Source organism: Pocillopora damicornis, chromosome 4, assembly GCF_964200805.1.
Source record: "Pocillopora damicornis chromosome 4, jaPocDami1.2, whole genome shotgun sequence".
NCBI classification, from domain to species: domain Eukaryota; kingdom Metazoa; phylum Cnidaria; class Anthozoa; order Scleractinia; family Pocilloporidae; genus Pocillopora; species Pocillopora damicornis.
In genome coordinates, this window is record NC_142673.1 from 2,180,423 (window position 1) to 2,195,554 (window position 15,132).

Sequence of the window (15,132 nt, forward strand, 5' to 3'; positions counted from 1 at the left end):
AAAATGTGAATTATTTAAATTTTTTTCCCTTTTTGGCTATAGACCGGAAAAAAGTGATGTAAGGTAAGAAAACATTTCAAACGGATTTTTTCATAGCACTTTATTCGTTGCAATAATAAAATGAATTAGGAAACTCAAATCAAGATATTCGTGATAGTAAATTATATCAACAACTGATTATGCAGCAACTCCTTTTATGACTTTCTTTTCCTTTTCCTCTTTTCTTTTTGAGTGATTTTTTTTTCTTTTCGCAGATTGGCGTCAGTTTCACCATGGCCACCCCACTAGGGTTCACTCTGGCTGTAAATGATTCGTTGTACATTCCTAGCTGCTGATGAGCAAACAGGTCACGTGCACAAGCACTTTTTGTTGAAATTCCGACCTGCGTTTGAATAGAAACAGTTGGCTTAGCACGTGTGATGACTGGGGTTGGGAACGTGGGAGGACGTACCCCAGGATTTTTTCTAAGCATCCTAGTTCACGAGAGGAGTGAGTTAGTGAACATTTTTTTTGTCGGGATATCGATTTGGTCACGGTAGGGGATGTTCCCTACGGAATGGTCGTCCTGTATCCTGATACCCCACTAATCAACAATCTTTGTTTCGACCCATTATTTAAAAACGTCAGAAAAAAAATACAGAAGTAGATTAAATAAATAAGGGTGCAGGATATCCTGATACACCCATGAGGGCCTATTGTCAGGGGGGAATTCGAATCGTAATAGGTCGGAAAATATTACATTATTTTAGGTGGGAGTGTACAGCGAGAGTGAAGATCTAAATTTAGTATTGGTGAAAATAAGCTATGATAAAAAAGGTGGCAAATTCTTGAAAGTACTTTCTCCATAAGAAGGATACACACTCGGCATATTTTTACCCAAAGAGAAGGCACGTATCATATACACTTGGGAAACATCATCGTTTGTGCAGTGTTTTTAAGGTAATCAAAGCTAAATTTGGTATTTTCTGACAATGAGCTTCAGAAGAGGATAGAGGATGGATTCTTACGTCAGAGAACGAGGCTTCCACATCAGACGGTAGATCTGATCTCAGGCTTAGAAGGACCACAGCTACACTTCCGCAGTCTGACAAGGGTCGTACCCATACTTCCGTAAACGATTTTTTGTTCTATCGGAAAGAAAATAAAGCCACTTCGATCAGTAAACCCTTTAACTCCCAAGATCTCATTAGCAATTCTCCTTACTGTCTGCCATATAGTTCTTTTGATGTTAGTTTCGAGAATTTGGTATTGGATCAACTTGTAATCTCCTAATTAGTGTTTGTTTTTATTCTCACTACTCGTCTGCTTGATATTCTATTGTTATTGTGAGGAGACATTCTATCTTGGTCACTCATGGGGGTTAGAAAGGTTAACTATTAGCAGGATATCAAACTTTGAGCTACGTAATCAGCAGCTTTTGATATTGCAGCCAGAATCTGGCAGTATGCAGGATTAACGCTTGTTGCCTATGAACCCGATAAACAGCCTGTAACTTAATGAGAGTGTACCGATCCGACGGCGAAATAGAAAGTTCCTGAGGTTTGAATCCTCGTAGGTTACCCAGATTTTTTCGTTTGTCCCATACTCTTGCAAAAAAAATTATTAAAACAATTGTCCCAATTGGTCATAGCAGCTTAGCATTTCAAGCAATCGTGTTGAAGGCATCTTTCAGGTGGAGAAGAAAGACGTTGTAATTCCGTATGTTTTGAGGTTATAGAAGCTTGAAAACGACTCGTCTAGACGTAGGCAACTTTCTGCTCAAAATTACTGGTTATATTGAGTTTCGCTTTACCTGAACCACTCGCTTGCCTTGTTTTCCGAGCTTGTCTTGGTTTACAGCGATTATTTCTCTATAAGATATATATCAAATTTGGGCCTAATTGCATTAGGAGTAAAAAATGGGTTTATTGGAATGTGTGGTAAATTTTTTGTTGGTTAGTTTATTAGCGGATTCCTGGCTCTGTCTGCATTCCGTTCTGTCTCCATTCTTTTCTAACTCAAGTGACCAGTCGCCGATTCATAATGAGATATTCCCCTCCGCAGTAACGAAGAAGAATTTTACTAGGAAAGCACAAGGATATTTCTGGAAGCAATAAAACGGGTCTACATCGTTTTCGTTGACTCGTGGGCGTGTTAGCCTTTGAGAAGTAACAAAAATGATACCATGGTTTAGATGTTACAATGCAGAGAACTTAATTTGTTAAAACAATGAAATGCTGAGTTTTGTAGTGCCAGTGACAGTGCACGTGACTTACGTGTTCAGAAGAATTCCTCTGGATCTGGCATCAATGTCACGCAAGTCGTTGGACATAAGCAAGGGCTGATGACGAAAATCATGTAAAGAATTGATTTGTAAACATGAATTACTGTCGAAGAGACTCAGTTGAAAAAAACTATGCAGGGGTGGCCACTGGCTGTTTGCTCCCATGCCATCAATAAGTCATTACTACTATCATTCCTTATTCCCGAGAAAGAAAAATGAAAAAAAAAACATTGTTATAACAGTAAAAACGAATTCGTTCACGAGGGACTGTTCCCGTCGCTGGGGATACTCACAGATGCCAATATGGCCCAAAGAGCAAACTGTAGCTTTGCCTGTTCATAACTGAGACCAAAGTTTCCGATAATCAGCTGAAAGATAGAACCGGAACATGTCACTCATGCAGGTTTAAACAAGAAACACGATAGTTCTTATGCTCTCAATTAACTAACTGATGAAAAGCTCATGTTTTCTCGTGCCAGAGTATGGTATGGGTTGGGTTTGGCAGAATCTGGATCTCGTTTCATGGAGAATAAACTGATCATTACACCATTCACAAAAGAAAAATCAAAACAATTTGTTTTATAACAACAGAATGGTTAGATTTTCAGGCACATCGATTGCGGTACGGTCAAAATATAGAAAATGTAGAAAAGTAAAGGGCAAACATGAAAAAGTGAGCCATTTCTATGTCGATTTAAAGTCGTGTTTCTTTTGCAATTTTCTTATAGCTAAACTTGCAAAATAAAGATATAAATCTGCTGATGTCGCGTGGATCAAAGAGAGAAGTCTGGAGAGAGGATTGATGGTACAGGGAGACACACTGAGTTCGCATGCATTTCAGTGAGAGTCCACTGACCATATCAGGGTCGTTCCAGTTTCCACTGCCTGCCACAGGTATCATGTCATCTTGGTTGTCTCCATACCAACTGAAAATGTCTACCAAACTCTGGAATGAATCCTGCAATTTAAAAGCCGATAATTTTAAGTGCCCTATAACATCAGTAACCATGATTTGAAGATCTAAGATTAAAATTCAGCCTATAAAGTTTTAAATTCGAAATATGTCTAATTCGATATATCCTACAGGAAGGAAGGAGAAATCTAACATGTATGTTAACCCTTTTCCCCCCAAATCGCAAAGAAAAGTGAATCATCGCGGCAATACGCGTTATTAATTTTACTTTTACCTGTATATCACCATAATTTCTCCATAGATTGCAATGTTTCGCGATCTTCTTGTAGTTGGGCTAAAAATTAATATACAAAACACGCATTTCAAGTTTTGATCTTACGCCACAGCCCAGCACCCGAATAACATTATTACATTAGCTGTGATGTAGCATTAGAGATGATTCATGGAAGGAAAGTTATCATGAGCCTTTTTTCGATTTTGCATCCCTTTTTTTGGCTTTCACCATGATCAAACCCGTAAAACTTTCAGCCCCTATGCACGCTTTACAAAAACAAAATCAAAACGAAGACGAGCTAATGACCTTAGATTGGTGCAAACCACTTTTTAAACAAAACTTGCATCGTTAGAAACAATGTTATACACACTTTCATGCCCATGAAGACTTGGTAAGCAGGCCAACTACATGAAAACACTATGGGGCGGCCTGTCTTATTCAGTGCCTTGGCAAACTTTGGGTATCCTTTGTCCATCTCTTTGGGGTTTGCATAACAACCATCTAACTTGAGGTAATCTACTCCCCAATCTGCAAATGTCTGAAAAGAAATACCAACTTAAAGTGACAATAAAATTATTTGCCCACTGAACGAGAAAAAAAAAAAAAGTGAATTTTAGAGTGCGATCTTTTCAACTGATGCAGAAACCTGTGCATCTTTCTTTATATGATGAATACTCCCTGGGTAGCCTGCGCATGTCTTGGTTCCATAATCTGAAATCATTCAAAGAAATCAGAAGGTTACAGACTGATCTGACGACAAGTCCGGAAAAACAGGAAGTTTCAAGATAAGTGAATTATAAAGGACCAAGGCCGGTACCTGCATAGATTCCTAACTTAAGTCCCCTTGCATGAACCTGAAAATATCATCAAAGTGTAAATCTGCATAAGCCTCGAGGAGGAATGACCTTCTTCGACAACAACTCCAATGAATATATCATGAAATCAGAAGAATCAGAGACAAGTGATATGACGTAAAACATATTGCTCTACATACGTAATCTGCCAGCTTTTTAATTCCGTTTGGGAAACGTTTTGGATCCGCTTGCAGGCGACCGTCTTTAGTTCGATTCATATCTGTCCAGCAGTCCTAGGCGCACAGAAAGTAATTGAAGAGAGCACAAAGAAATGGAAATTAAGGTTACAAAGGAAACCTAAAATCTGAAAAACCAAGCATTAGGTGCAAAAGATAAAGCGATAGAGTCAAGAGCGAAAACTAAAGTATGGGTGGTAATTGTTAATTAGCAGGTGGATTACTTACATCAATGCAGATATATTTATAGCCAACATTGCTGTAACCACCAAAGTACATTGCATCTGCCATTTCCATGTAAAGTCTTTCACTGCAGTCAGATCAATCAATCAATCAATAAATCGGTCTATTAACCAGTCAATAAAGCAATCAATTAATCAATTAAGCAAATTTTGGTTTTTGTAAACAGGAATTATGGCGCATTGCAAGTAGTGAACGTAAGCTATCGTGTTCAATAGTCTCGATTCATTTGTTCAAAACATCTTTAGTTGCCCGAGTTTTACCTAATGCAGTTTTTAGGATCCTTCTCGCAATCTGTAACACAGCGAAATCTCTCCCACGACATCCATCCCACTGGAATAAACATACATAAAAATTTCTCAATATTAATTTGATTTTACGCCAAGAGAAGATAGTCTAAAGGTTCTTCTCGTTTGAATCTCAATTTCGGACAACAGGAACACAGATGACGTCAGAGAAATCATCTAACAATGATCGCTCCATGCATACTCACATGCCTTACACAACGGAGAAACGTGATGTTAATTCAAACTGGCTAAGATGGAAGAGTACGCCATAAGTAACTATTTTCATAGTATACGAAGTAATTATCAAAGCTATTCAGCTCTTGCACTAAAAATCATGCATTCTTGACTTGATCAATGACTCGTGGGTGAGTTCAGTGAACTCTGGAATTTTGATAAACCCGTCTAGCTGTAATATTTCTAAATTTGGTGTGTAACTGGAGAACTATCAAGTATGCCTGTTGAAGAATGTCCTTCCCTGTGAAAAGGGAAGGATTCTTTGATACAGCGTTTTGTCATAAAAAAATTGTGATCTCATATGATAACTAAGATATTTTCTCTTATTAGGTTCAGTGTCAATCGACTGATACCGAGAAAAAAGGTTCATGCCCGTAAAAAACACGAATTCTCAGCCAGCGGTCTCCATAACACTTCTTAACCTCGTACCTAAGGTACTTCCCCCTCAAAAAGGGGAGGTGCCTTAGGGACAAGGTTGATGAGTTGTTGCTAGGTGATGACAAATTAGACCTTCGTTCGTTCTCACGGCTCTCCAACTATGTACCCTAATCAGCAAATTCAAAGGATCTAACATGAGCTTCACTGAAAATCTTTCTAAATTGCGAATTTTTTAAACTTACGCTAGCATTTCTCTCGTCGGTGAACACCATCGATATTCGCTTCGAAATATTTTATTCAATCGGCTTTTATTTTGGTTCACTTTGTCGCTAAAAAGATTTTGCCTATCTGTGTAAATCATGTCTTTTTTAAATACCAAAGATCAGCTTACAACAACAAATGTAGCGCGAGATGTGCATTTACTGAGATCAAATTATTATCTTGTTGTGAGTCAACCACGGAAAAAAATGTTTTCTTCCATCAATATTTACTGATCTCTCGACAGGTCTAACAGGTACCAAACAGGGATAAAGAACGCATTGTCACCAAGTAAAATGGCGATAAATTATGAAATGAAATAATAAAGGGAGAATCGAATTTTACAAACATAGAAAAACAAGGTCATGATAGCAAGGTCGTGTAGACTGGGAAACCGAGGTAAAATGCAATAATTTTAGCAAACGATTGCCAGAATTTGAACAAAATTATTCATGACCAGGTCTGAATTCTGCCTCGAGAAATATTGAATTGTTTATAATTTTTTGTGAAATTTAGTTTCTTTAGCAGTTGCAGGCTACAAAAACTAACTACTTACTTGGTGGAGTTATTGCAAGACCATTATTCAGCGAGCAGACTTGTTGTAAAATCGTCGAAAATAGACATAGGAACACTGCTTCGCTCAAAGCGGGCATTGCTTTTAAGAGCTGTTTTGTTACAAATGCTAGAGTTGTTTACTAAGAGCTAATGCACCGTGACCTCAGAACAAAATTATTGCTAAGCATTACCAGTAAATTAAATAAATTCATCCGTGTTTCCATAAAAAGGCTGATGCTTCTTCGTATTATTATTATTTTTTTTGGTTCATTCGCGCACCTTCTAAGGCGAAAGAGCGAGAATCGCTGAGTGTCATTTACTACGCCGGTTTTTGTCATTTTTATCAAGCTAGTTGTCTTAAATGCATGCAGGCCTTTTACAGTCAATCATGGCAAATTTTGATTCAATTAGTTGTTATAGCGACTGACTGTGACAGCGGGCTCATGACCTCCGGGTCCTCGGGTCCGATTTTATTGCTAAGGTTACTGGTGATCAATTGTGAAGTGGATGTTCATGATTTGTGGGAAGACGTCTGGGAAGTCACTGGACTCGATTCAGTCGGTTTTCCAAAAAGAAAATTAACTAGGGGAAAATCGTTTATGTCAGTTGTGGTTCCAGAAAATAAACTGCTCATTAAATAATCTATCATCTGATTAGCCAAGAAAACCCTCAAGCTAATTTGTCGCTAATGAAATCCTGTCAACCGTTGGCGGAGTTTCAGAGAAGCTAAATCAGTCGTATCTTTACAATCATGAAGACATGTTCTTCTGGCTGATGAATACATGTTCTGTTAGCTGATGCATATCTCTCTATCACCACAGTTGCAAGAGGTCTGTAACTGCATAGTACTGTAGATCTTATTTGTTCAGATGGTTGTATTATAGCTTGTTTGTGAAATTTTAAGTGAAATTTTGCAAAATAACGTCAGGACATACTGCATCCATTTTGCCCTGAAAATATTCAATTCATCGCTTTTGAAATGTGAGAGAGAGGGATCAAAACTGGAATACTCTGCGTTGTTGAAATCCTTAAGTATCAACATTAGGTTAGTGTCAGCGAAGATCTATTTATATCTCTGCACGATAAAATAAGGTTTCTTAATAATCTGGTTCTCAAACAGAAACGAAAATGGTTCTCCCCTGAGAAACAGTTTGCATAGTTGGCAACTATGTGCTCAGATATATTGAGTAGTGTCGCTCTTCCATGCAGAGGTGTTTTTGTCAAACTATCGTCCTGCACACATTCAACCGACCAACATGGTTCTTAGTTCAGTATTATTTTCAATATGAAGAGCGCTTTTAGTCACTTCATTGGATTTAGTTTCAAGAGAGTTTGCAAGAACGAACCTGACTCGCCAATTAGTTATATCAGGGAGGGGGTGGTGGTCTGCTTCTCGACTCTCACCGGTACATTCCTACCAGCGCTATTCAATTCGCCATAAGGCAAGGCTATATAAAAGTAAGAGTTTGGTATAGAAAAAAAAGAAAAGAAAAGTAAAGCTATTGTCTGAGAGAATGACCGCTCCTAACTGGTCGAGTTAAGACCGAAAAAGGTGTTGGGGCTATTGTATGATGTGTCTTCCATGGCCAATATGTTCCTTGTTTAAAGAGGCTGTTCCGCCGGCCTTGGCATTATGCGCCGTTATAATTAAGATATGTGTATATGAAGTGCTTTAATGTAGGTTAAGTGGCACAGGTCGACTATTGTTCCTGTTTAAGAACAACACAAAACACAAATAGAAACACATGTTCATTAATTGGATTCATCAGTGAAATATGCATCATCGACCTACAGCTTTGTGGCTTTATTCGACCTGACACATTTGTCATATAGAACATTTCTCTCGATAACAACTATTTAACAGTCCCTAACTATATCATGCATTGCTTCTCCTTGCCGCTAATTCGGGCAACTAGCCGCTTGCTTGCGGGTGAATTGGTAATTTGACTCAGTCAAGCGTTGAAATCCAGTACGTCTGAACTTTTTTTTCTCTTTCATTGTGTAGGCGGACAAAAGCGTCTTCATGTCAATACTAGGCCGCTGATTCGCGTGAAAACTGAGAAACTTGATTAACACGCTTCCAATATGCTTCGTAATACGGATAACCGTTCTTTAAGCATAAGGAAGTTCTAAACAAACCCTCTGTAGCTGTCTGTTGACACTAGTAATCAACTTCGTTGGAATGATGACTGACAACGAGATTACAAACAAGACAAACAAATTAAGATCAGAATCAACGAAGTGAGTTCAGGAAAATTAAAATGCCATAAATCAGGCTTTTTCTCATCACAGAACGCCACACAGGGTCACACATATCCGAAATCTATGAGAAACTAACGCACCTTTTATAATAACGATCATTTGTATCTTACATGTAAGGTCTCAAGTTGCGAGTACGATCATGATAGTAATTTTAACATTCGAAACCCTATTACCCCGGTGGCTTTTATAGCTGAATGACAGTTATCAACTTAAGTAGTTTTTTATATTTCCATTCGCAATTTTAATTTTTTCATTAAGCACAGGTTTTTGTTTCACGCTTTCAACCAAAAGATAGATAGTTCCTTCAAAACGAAACCTGTAGTGCCATGCGAATGATCCATGGATAACTCTAAAAAATAATTATCCAAACTGTTTTTTCCAAGTTTAATCGTGAATCGTGCTATCCTTGCTATCCTCGCTATCCTCGCTATCCTCGACTCAGTTTAGACATATTAGTCAACTGAAGCACTTTAGAGCGAGTAATCAGAACAGTAGAGAAAATGATGAGCCAACAGTTCTCACATGTGTCTTCGAGAGCGCCAATGTCATTGACGCAGCTGTAGTCAAATTCAATGTGCGAACTACAAAAACTTCAGATTTCAGAAAACTCTTCCTCGATACAGCTTCATGTCGATTACTTTCCAAGTAATCAATTATTTGATCAATGTTCAACTTGAACTAGTAACGGCGAGGCAGATTTCATTCACTGATCCAAGCGAGGACAAAATGTCAAGAACACTTCTCCCTGGAACTGCAACGCAACTTTCACCATGAATGATGTTGTGTGCCGGCTACATGAAAGTCATGGCTCGCTCTCGTCCTCGTATCTTAACCAGATTCCTGTCTGTAAATCCGTCCTTTATGTGACTTATACTCGCGCCTTTTTCGATTAGAAAGCGCGCGCAGTCAAATTCTCCTTCGTAAACCGCGGCATCCAGCGGCGAGGATCCTTCTTTGTCGCGAACTTCTAACTGCGCACCTTTTGTCACGAGGTACTGAAGACACTCAAAGCTCCCTGTGCTTGCAGCTCGGTGCAAGGCATACGACCCATCGACTCCTGGAGCATTAAGGTCGACTTTCGTACCTTCCACTACATTTTTTAAGGTATCAACATCATTGTAAGTCGCAGCCCACTGGAGTAATAGTTGTGGATCTAGCGACAAGCTTTGCTTTCTTCTCCTGGCCGACTTATCTTCTGGCTTCAGTTTTCCATCGTCTTTTTGCGCCGCCATTCTCTCTTCGCTGATTCTCCTGAACACAGTGTTTCTTGTTGGAAATTTTAACGCAGTCTTTGTGGCAGAACACATTTCTATTCCAAGATGGTACAGATCAGCGCGTGTGTTCTTGCTTTCATCTGTTGACTTCCAAGATTGCACGCGAATATCTGGTGTCTCCGTGTCTTTTGAGCCCTCACGGGTTGATGTAGATAATGTTTTGGCTTCTAGAGTTTCATTTCCTGTAAGCGGATTTGTTTTGATGAAATTTTTGGCTGTGCACATTTCGTTGGATGCAGTTAAATGTTGCTCTAGTTTTGCCCGTTTCCACAAGTTTCACCTTCCAACGCCTAAAGGCAGTCCTTGACTAAAAAATTCCAATATTCTGCGTTGATAAATCAGGTTTTAAAGACGTCATGGTTGTATTCAATTAAGAGCTTGTTTTCTTTCGCTATCTTTGATCATGGTTGACTTTAGACTAATTTAAAAATTCCTGCGGTCTTTCACAGGTCAGCGAACTTTCTGACCCTGCTTAAAAGATCCTTTCCTTTCACAAATCCGTTGACCTCTTGTATATTTATTTTTGTTAAAGAATTACTTAATAATTTCTTTTTTTTTCTTCAACAAACTTTCCGACTTTGTTTTCAATGGCTGGTTATAATTGCTTTTTTTGTCATGCCTTGGAGCGAAACATATATATTATCTTTCAAAATCTGTCACATTGTTTGGAGCTCTTTCAATTTATTTGGATCTCCACTGTGCGATGCGTTTATCGTCAGCTATATACAATTTAATTGGCTCGCAACCGTGTGAGATATTAGTTTAACAAACAAAGGAGAGTACGCGTTATGGTTTGTTTTGTAATTTGCGTCATTAAGGAGACTGAAGGCTATTTGTTCTTTCCCTATGACGTTGACGTGGATATTTCATGCCGCTGAGCAAAAATCCAAAGGCGAATCTAAAGGGGGGGGAGGGGGGGAGTCTGGGGATTCCGGATCCCCAAGTCCTAGACGCTTCATCAATCCGGGTCTTAATCCTCAATTCGTTCAACGACGAGATTGCTCATCACTACTTAACTCGTACTTGAAGTGTTTAAAATTTACTTATTTTGAAATATCAATTTCTTGGCTTATTTAAGCTCTAGAGCCGGGAAATAGAAAATGATACATAGGCGTGCTAGATATGGACTTTCTCTTCGAGTTGAACAGGGCCTAGTTATATAAAGGGCGGAAATGATAGCAAAACATGTAGAGTTATCCACCAGGACCCAGTTGTATAGAGGGTGGATAACGCTACCCAACGGATAAATCGCTATCCGGCAGATAAGTGATAGCAAAACATATGGCGTTATCTATCGGATAGAGTTAGCCAGGCCCCAGTTGTTCGAAGGTTGGATAGCGCTATTCATTGGATAAAACTCTATCCAGTGGATAACGCTATACGTTCTGCTATCACTTATCTACCGGATAGCGATTTATCCGTTGGGTAACGTTATTATCCAACCTCTATACAACTGGGCCCAGATAGCGATTTATCCAGTGGATAGCGTTATCTGATCTTCGAACAACCGGGCCAGAAAAAGGGAAATTCCATATCTGATTGGCATTATCAAACACCCGTAAAAAATTATCAGTATATCACACGTGTGCAATTGCGGCTTTTCTCAAGTGGAAATCCTTGTAAAACACTGCAATTTATGTTGCAAAAAATGCATTCTGTGTTTTCTGAATCATCGTTTGAACTCCTCTCTCTCCACCCTTCATCAAGGACTCCTAGATCCCCCCCGACATTCTATCGTAGCTCTTGAAGATTTCGATCTTCCAATGGAACCCAAAACCTGTCTGATGCAGATTATCTCTACCTTTTGACCACGAACTCGACAAAGCTCAGGAGAACCCGGCAAAATATCAGTTTTATCTAAGATTGTGAAGCAATTTGATAATCTGCAATAATAAATGACCCGAACTCCTAGGACATCGAAATGTGAAGGCAAAAGAGTTGCGGGGGTCCACCAAAAGAAAAAACTTGAAAATTGCCTTAAGGTTTAAACATGTGCAAAATGCATGCAGTTCGATTATAATTTTTATTAGGCAAATATTTCTATGAACCGAACAACATTTTGTAACGCACGTGCGAGCACTCGATAACTGAACTTATTCTACATTCCTTAGCTTCACAGAAGAGTTAATGGCGGAAGCGATCAGGAAAGTGGGGTGTGTTGATTTTGGAAACCGCAGTTCTACATTACAAAACCGCGAAAACACGCAACAGAAACATGTGGTCAGCTGTGGTCGGGTATCAGGAGGAAAATATTGTGGCGGCTCTGAAGTTGTCGCGGTTAAGCTTCATCCGATAAGATCCGTTGAAGGGGGTTATGATCGATTAAAGGGATATTCCGGATATCGGCCAAGATTTTGCATGATAGTGAAACTTATCTATGATGGAGCTCTCGCTCAATGTTATCTATCAAAGGAAACTTACGATTGTACGTAGGACTCCCAGACTGTGTTGATAACTTCAAAAACGGAGTTAATTATGGGGTTCATTGTGCTCCGAACTGCTTATTTGTCCTCCTGGCTTAACCTTTGCAATATTTAACCTCTCTATTCTGTAGTCCTTTCTCACAGACGAATTACTTCTGCTGTCTGTTTGTTTTTTCAATTTTTTGAATCCCCCGGGAGATTACGCTCGCACTTAGTCGGACGTCACTTGTGTCAATTAATCGCCATCAAGTTTGAGTAAATTATTATGGTGCCGCGTATTCGCTTAGTCAGTCTTAAAAAAAACCCTTTACCTTAAAATTTTAAGTTGCTTAGTTTTGTATCTACCGACACGTTTTGGTAAAGTTTTTTTCTCGTCCTCTCTTCATCGTATTTATTGAAGATAACTGAGGATTATTTGCACAGTTTCTAGTGAGTTTTCGTTTAATACGCACTGTCATTTAAAAGGACCAAAATAGTCATATCTTGTAATTTGTGAACAGCTTAGGATAATCTTTTTGCATAGAGGAGGCCGGGGCACTCCCCTCACCTTAAATGGTTTTCGTATTACGGTTAAACTATACTGATCTTCCTTTTTTTCTGATAAATTAACAGTTATTTTTGGCAGAGAGCAGATATTTAAGAATTATTTGACCTTTCACTGTTTTTGATATCGATAGGCGACAATCTCAAAGAAAGACGACGAAAAGGATAAGTATCCCCTTCTAACATATCTAAGGCATATTCAGAAGATGGCTTATCCTTTCAATGCCAGGACTTGTTTTGTTTATGAATTATGTTTTTCTTCTAAAAGTTGTGTTGAAGCGTGAATTAAATCAGCTAGGAATCACCCAGATGCAAAGCCACGCTAATACAACAGAAGAAATAACAATAATCTGCCCGCAGGAAATGAAACTTTAGATGGAAAACAATTAAGCGTACTAAAATTGTTTAAATCTTGAAGGCATTAGCCGTGTTAAAAAAAAATCTTAGACACGTTCTTAGTAAGTCAAGATGTCTTCCTTGATGTGTAAAAGCGTACTTAAAGTTTCTACTTCCAGAAGCATTTCGAGGAAAATAAGCGAGGATAGGACAGCGATGTTACGAGATAAAGATTCATTAACAACTGACGAAAAGTCTGTTAGGAGGAAACGAAGTTTGTCGCTCGATCCTCAAGTTTTGCTGCAATGGGCCGCAACACACAATGACGTGGACACACTGAAAAGCGTAGTGGAAGGATCGAACGTGGATATCAACCAGGCGGGTCTCGATGGAGTTTACCCGTTACATCGGGCTGCCTGCTCGGGAAGCCTTGAAAGCCTCCAATATCTTGTCATGAAAGGAGCACAGCTAGACGTGCGGGATAAAGATGGCTCCTCACCCTTGGACGCTGCGGTCAACGAGGGAGAATTTGACTGTGCAAGCTTCCTGATCGAAAAAGGCGCCAACATCAACCACATTCGAGACGGATTCATAGACAAGAATTTATCACACGGGAGAAAGAGAGCCATGACTATTGAGTAGCGACAGATGGAAGGAAGTAAGAACTTAGCACTACTTTGAAAAAGAAAACGGCTATGGTTATGTCTTGGTGTAGAAATTTCCGTTAGTAGATATCATTAGATACCATCGATATTCATTAAGTAGTGGATACTGTCTTCGCAGGACTGATCTGAGCAAATAAGTGCATCGATGCCTTAGAATTGTAATGATACGTGGGGTCTTTCATAGATATTAGCTTTCTTCAACTCCTTGGAGCGATTGGGTCATTTTTCTCTCTAGACTGACGTTGTATGACAATGTAGTAACATCTTCAAGAACGACTCTTTTCAAGTTCAGAGGATAAACTTAAAATACATTGGTTTATTTCGCAGATTTGCCGTTGTTATTAGTACGAGTTATTTTCATGTCAAAAAATGCTAAAAATTGGATTGGATTACATCCTTAACTTGTTGACTGTAAATTTAACTCGCGTTTAGTAATTATCGAGTTGTCAAAACATGATTTCATGCTGTGCTTGTTGTTACTGCAAATCTTCTAAACATAGTTTGTAAACACGACCAAGATCACGTTTACGTTGTTTTGAAAGTAATTCATGAAACCATCGTCATAACAAACATCGAAAAAAGCTCACTTTTTTGTAAGAGTATCTGCCTTAGTAATTTTCAACAAATCTTTATCAAAATTCCGTCACGTTCCTTAAAAGTTAGTAAGTCTCTGAGTAAACAGCGAGCATGAGGAAAAATACCGTAACTCGTGTCACAAAGTTGGAAGTGGGAAGGGCAGTGTTGGAAATTTACTTTTAACTGTTATCAGTTTAACGCAGACACATAATTATCCAAAATCAAAAATTAAACTAGATAAAATGTCTTGAGCTGTAAAACCAAAGATGTCGTTTTCCTCCGCGAAAGAAGTCGGGGCGACTCATCTCACTAAATTCAGTTTAACCCACACGAACGTTCTCTAAGAACGGTCGGTCTTCATCTGCATCGTTTTGCTTTTGAGTTCTCGGTTTTTAGTTTTCAGTGTATTGATGTCTCTTCATACGAAAATATTAGGTAACTGCTCTAGTTCAGAAATCTCAAAGATGCAGCTGCTTCATGAGCACTTCCTCTTTATATCAACCCTTATACTAAAAGCGTACTATAATTTATTAAATAATTATGGTATTGTTATTCTTGTCTGAGTATTTTGATTTGCATTTTAGTCCTAAGACTGAAGGGTTATATGGGCTATCATTCTTA

At 38.7% G+C, this 15,132-nt stretch overlaps 3 protein-coding genes across 4 annotated transcripts; 1 reads left to right on the plus strand and 2 right to left on the minus strand.

Annotated features, from left to right (window-relative positions):
• Positions 1–67: 67 nt before the first annotated feature.
• On the minus strand, positions 68–12,478 carry LOC113681613 (alpha-N-acetylgalactosaminidase). 2 transcript variants are annotated; one of them, XM_027198717.2, is made up of 14 exons: positions 6,434–6,602; positions 4,984–5,053; positions 4,709–4,790; positions 4,445–4,537; positions 4,268–4,304; positions 4,097–4,161; positions 3,821–3,988; positions 3,451–3,510; positions 3,120–3,221; positions 2,557–2,631; positions 2,256–2,320; positions 1,793–1,850; positions 1,008–1,127; positions 68–382 (listed from the first exon to the last, which is right to left on the minus strand). In XM_027198717.2, the coding sequence occupies exons 1-14, from the start codon at positions 6,528–6,530 to the stop codon at positions 167–169; spliced, it is 1,308 nt and encodes a 435-aa protein (XP_027054518.2). In that variant the 5' UTR covers positions 6,531–6,602; the 3' UTR covers positions 68–166. The 2 variants fall into 2 exon arrangements, with proteins under 2 accessions (XP_027054518.2, XP_089059528.1); XM_089203402.1 differs by lacking the exon at positions 6,434–6,602 and adding an exon at positions 12,390–12,478 and having other exon boundaries at positions 69–382.
• Positions 8,216–10,551, minus strand: LOC113681634 (uncharacterized). The gene has a single exon (XM_027198740.2). The coding sequence runs from the start codon at positions 10,191–10,193 to the stop codon at positions 9,486–9,488; it is 708 nt and encodes a 235-aa protein (XP_027054541.2). The 5' UTR covers positions 10,194–10,551; the 3' UTR covers positions 8,216–9,485.
• Positions 12,479–12,951: 473 nt separating the features above from the next.
• Positions 12,952–15,063, plus strand: LOC113681591 (uncharacterized). Its single transcript, XM_027198687.2, has one exon. The coding sequence runs from the start codon at positions 13,403–13,405 to the stop codon at positions 13,910–13,912; it is 510 nt and encodes a 169-aa protein (XP_027054488.2). The 5' UTR covers positions 12,952–13,402; the 3' UTR covers positions 13,913–15,063.
• Positions 15,064–15,132: the final 69 nt, after the last annotated feature.

Excerpts from the sequence above, each read along its gene's own strand:
- LOC113681613 (XM_027198717.2), bottom strand. The coding sequence starts at position 6,530 with ATGCCCGCTTTGAGCGAAGCAGTGTTCCTATGTCTATTTTCGACGATT. Across the intron at positions 3,989-4,096 it reads ATATAAAGAAAGATGCACAG|ACATTTGCAGATTGGGGAGT; the intron begins GTTTCTGCATCA and ends ATTTCTTTTCAG. Across the intron at positions 2,321-2,556 it reads TTTGGGCCATATTGGCATCT|CCCTTGCTTATGTCCAACGA; the intron begins GTGAGTATCCCC and ends TTTCGTCATCAG.
- LOC113681634 (XM_027198740.2), bottom strand. The coding sequence starts at position 10,193 with ATGTGCACAGCCAAAAATTTCATCAAAACAAATCCGCTTACAGGAAAT.
- LOC113681591 (XM_027198687.2), top strand. The coding sequence starts at position 13,403 with ATGTCTTCCTTGATGTGTAAAAGCGTACTTAAAGTTTCTACTTCCAGA.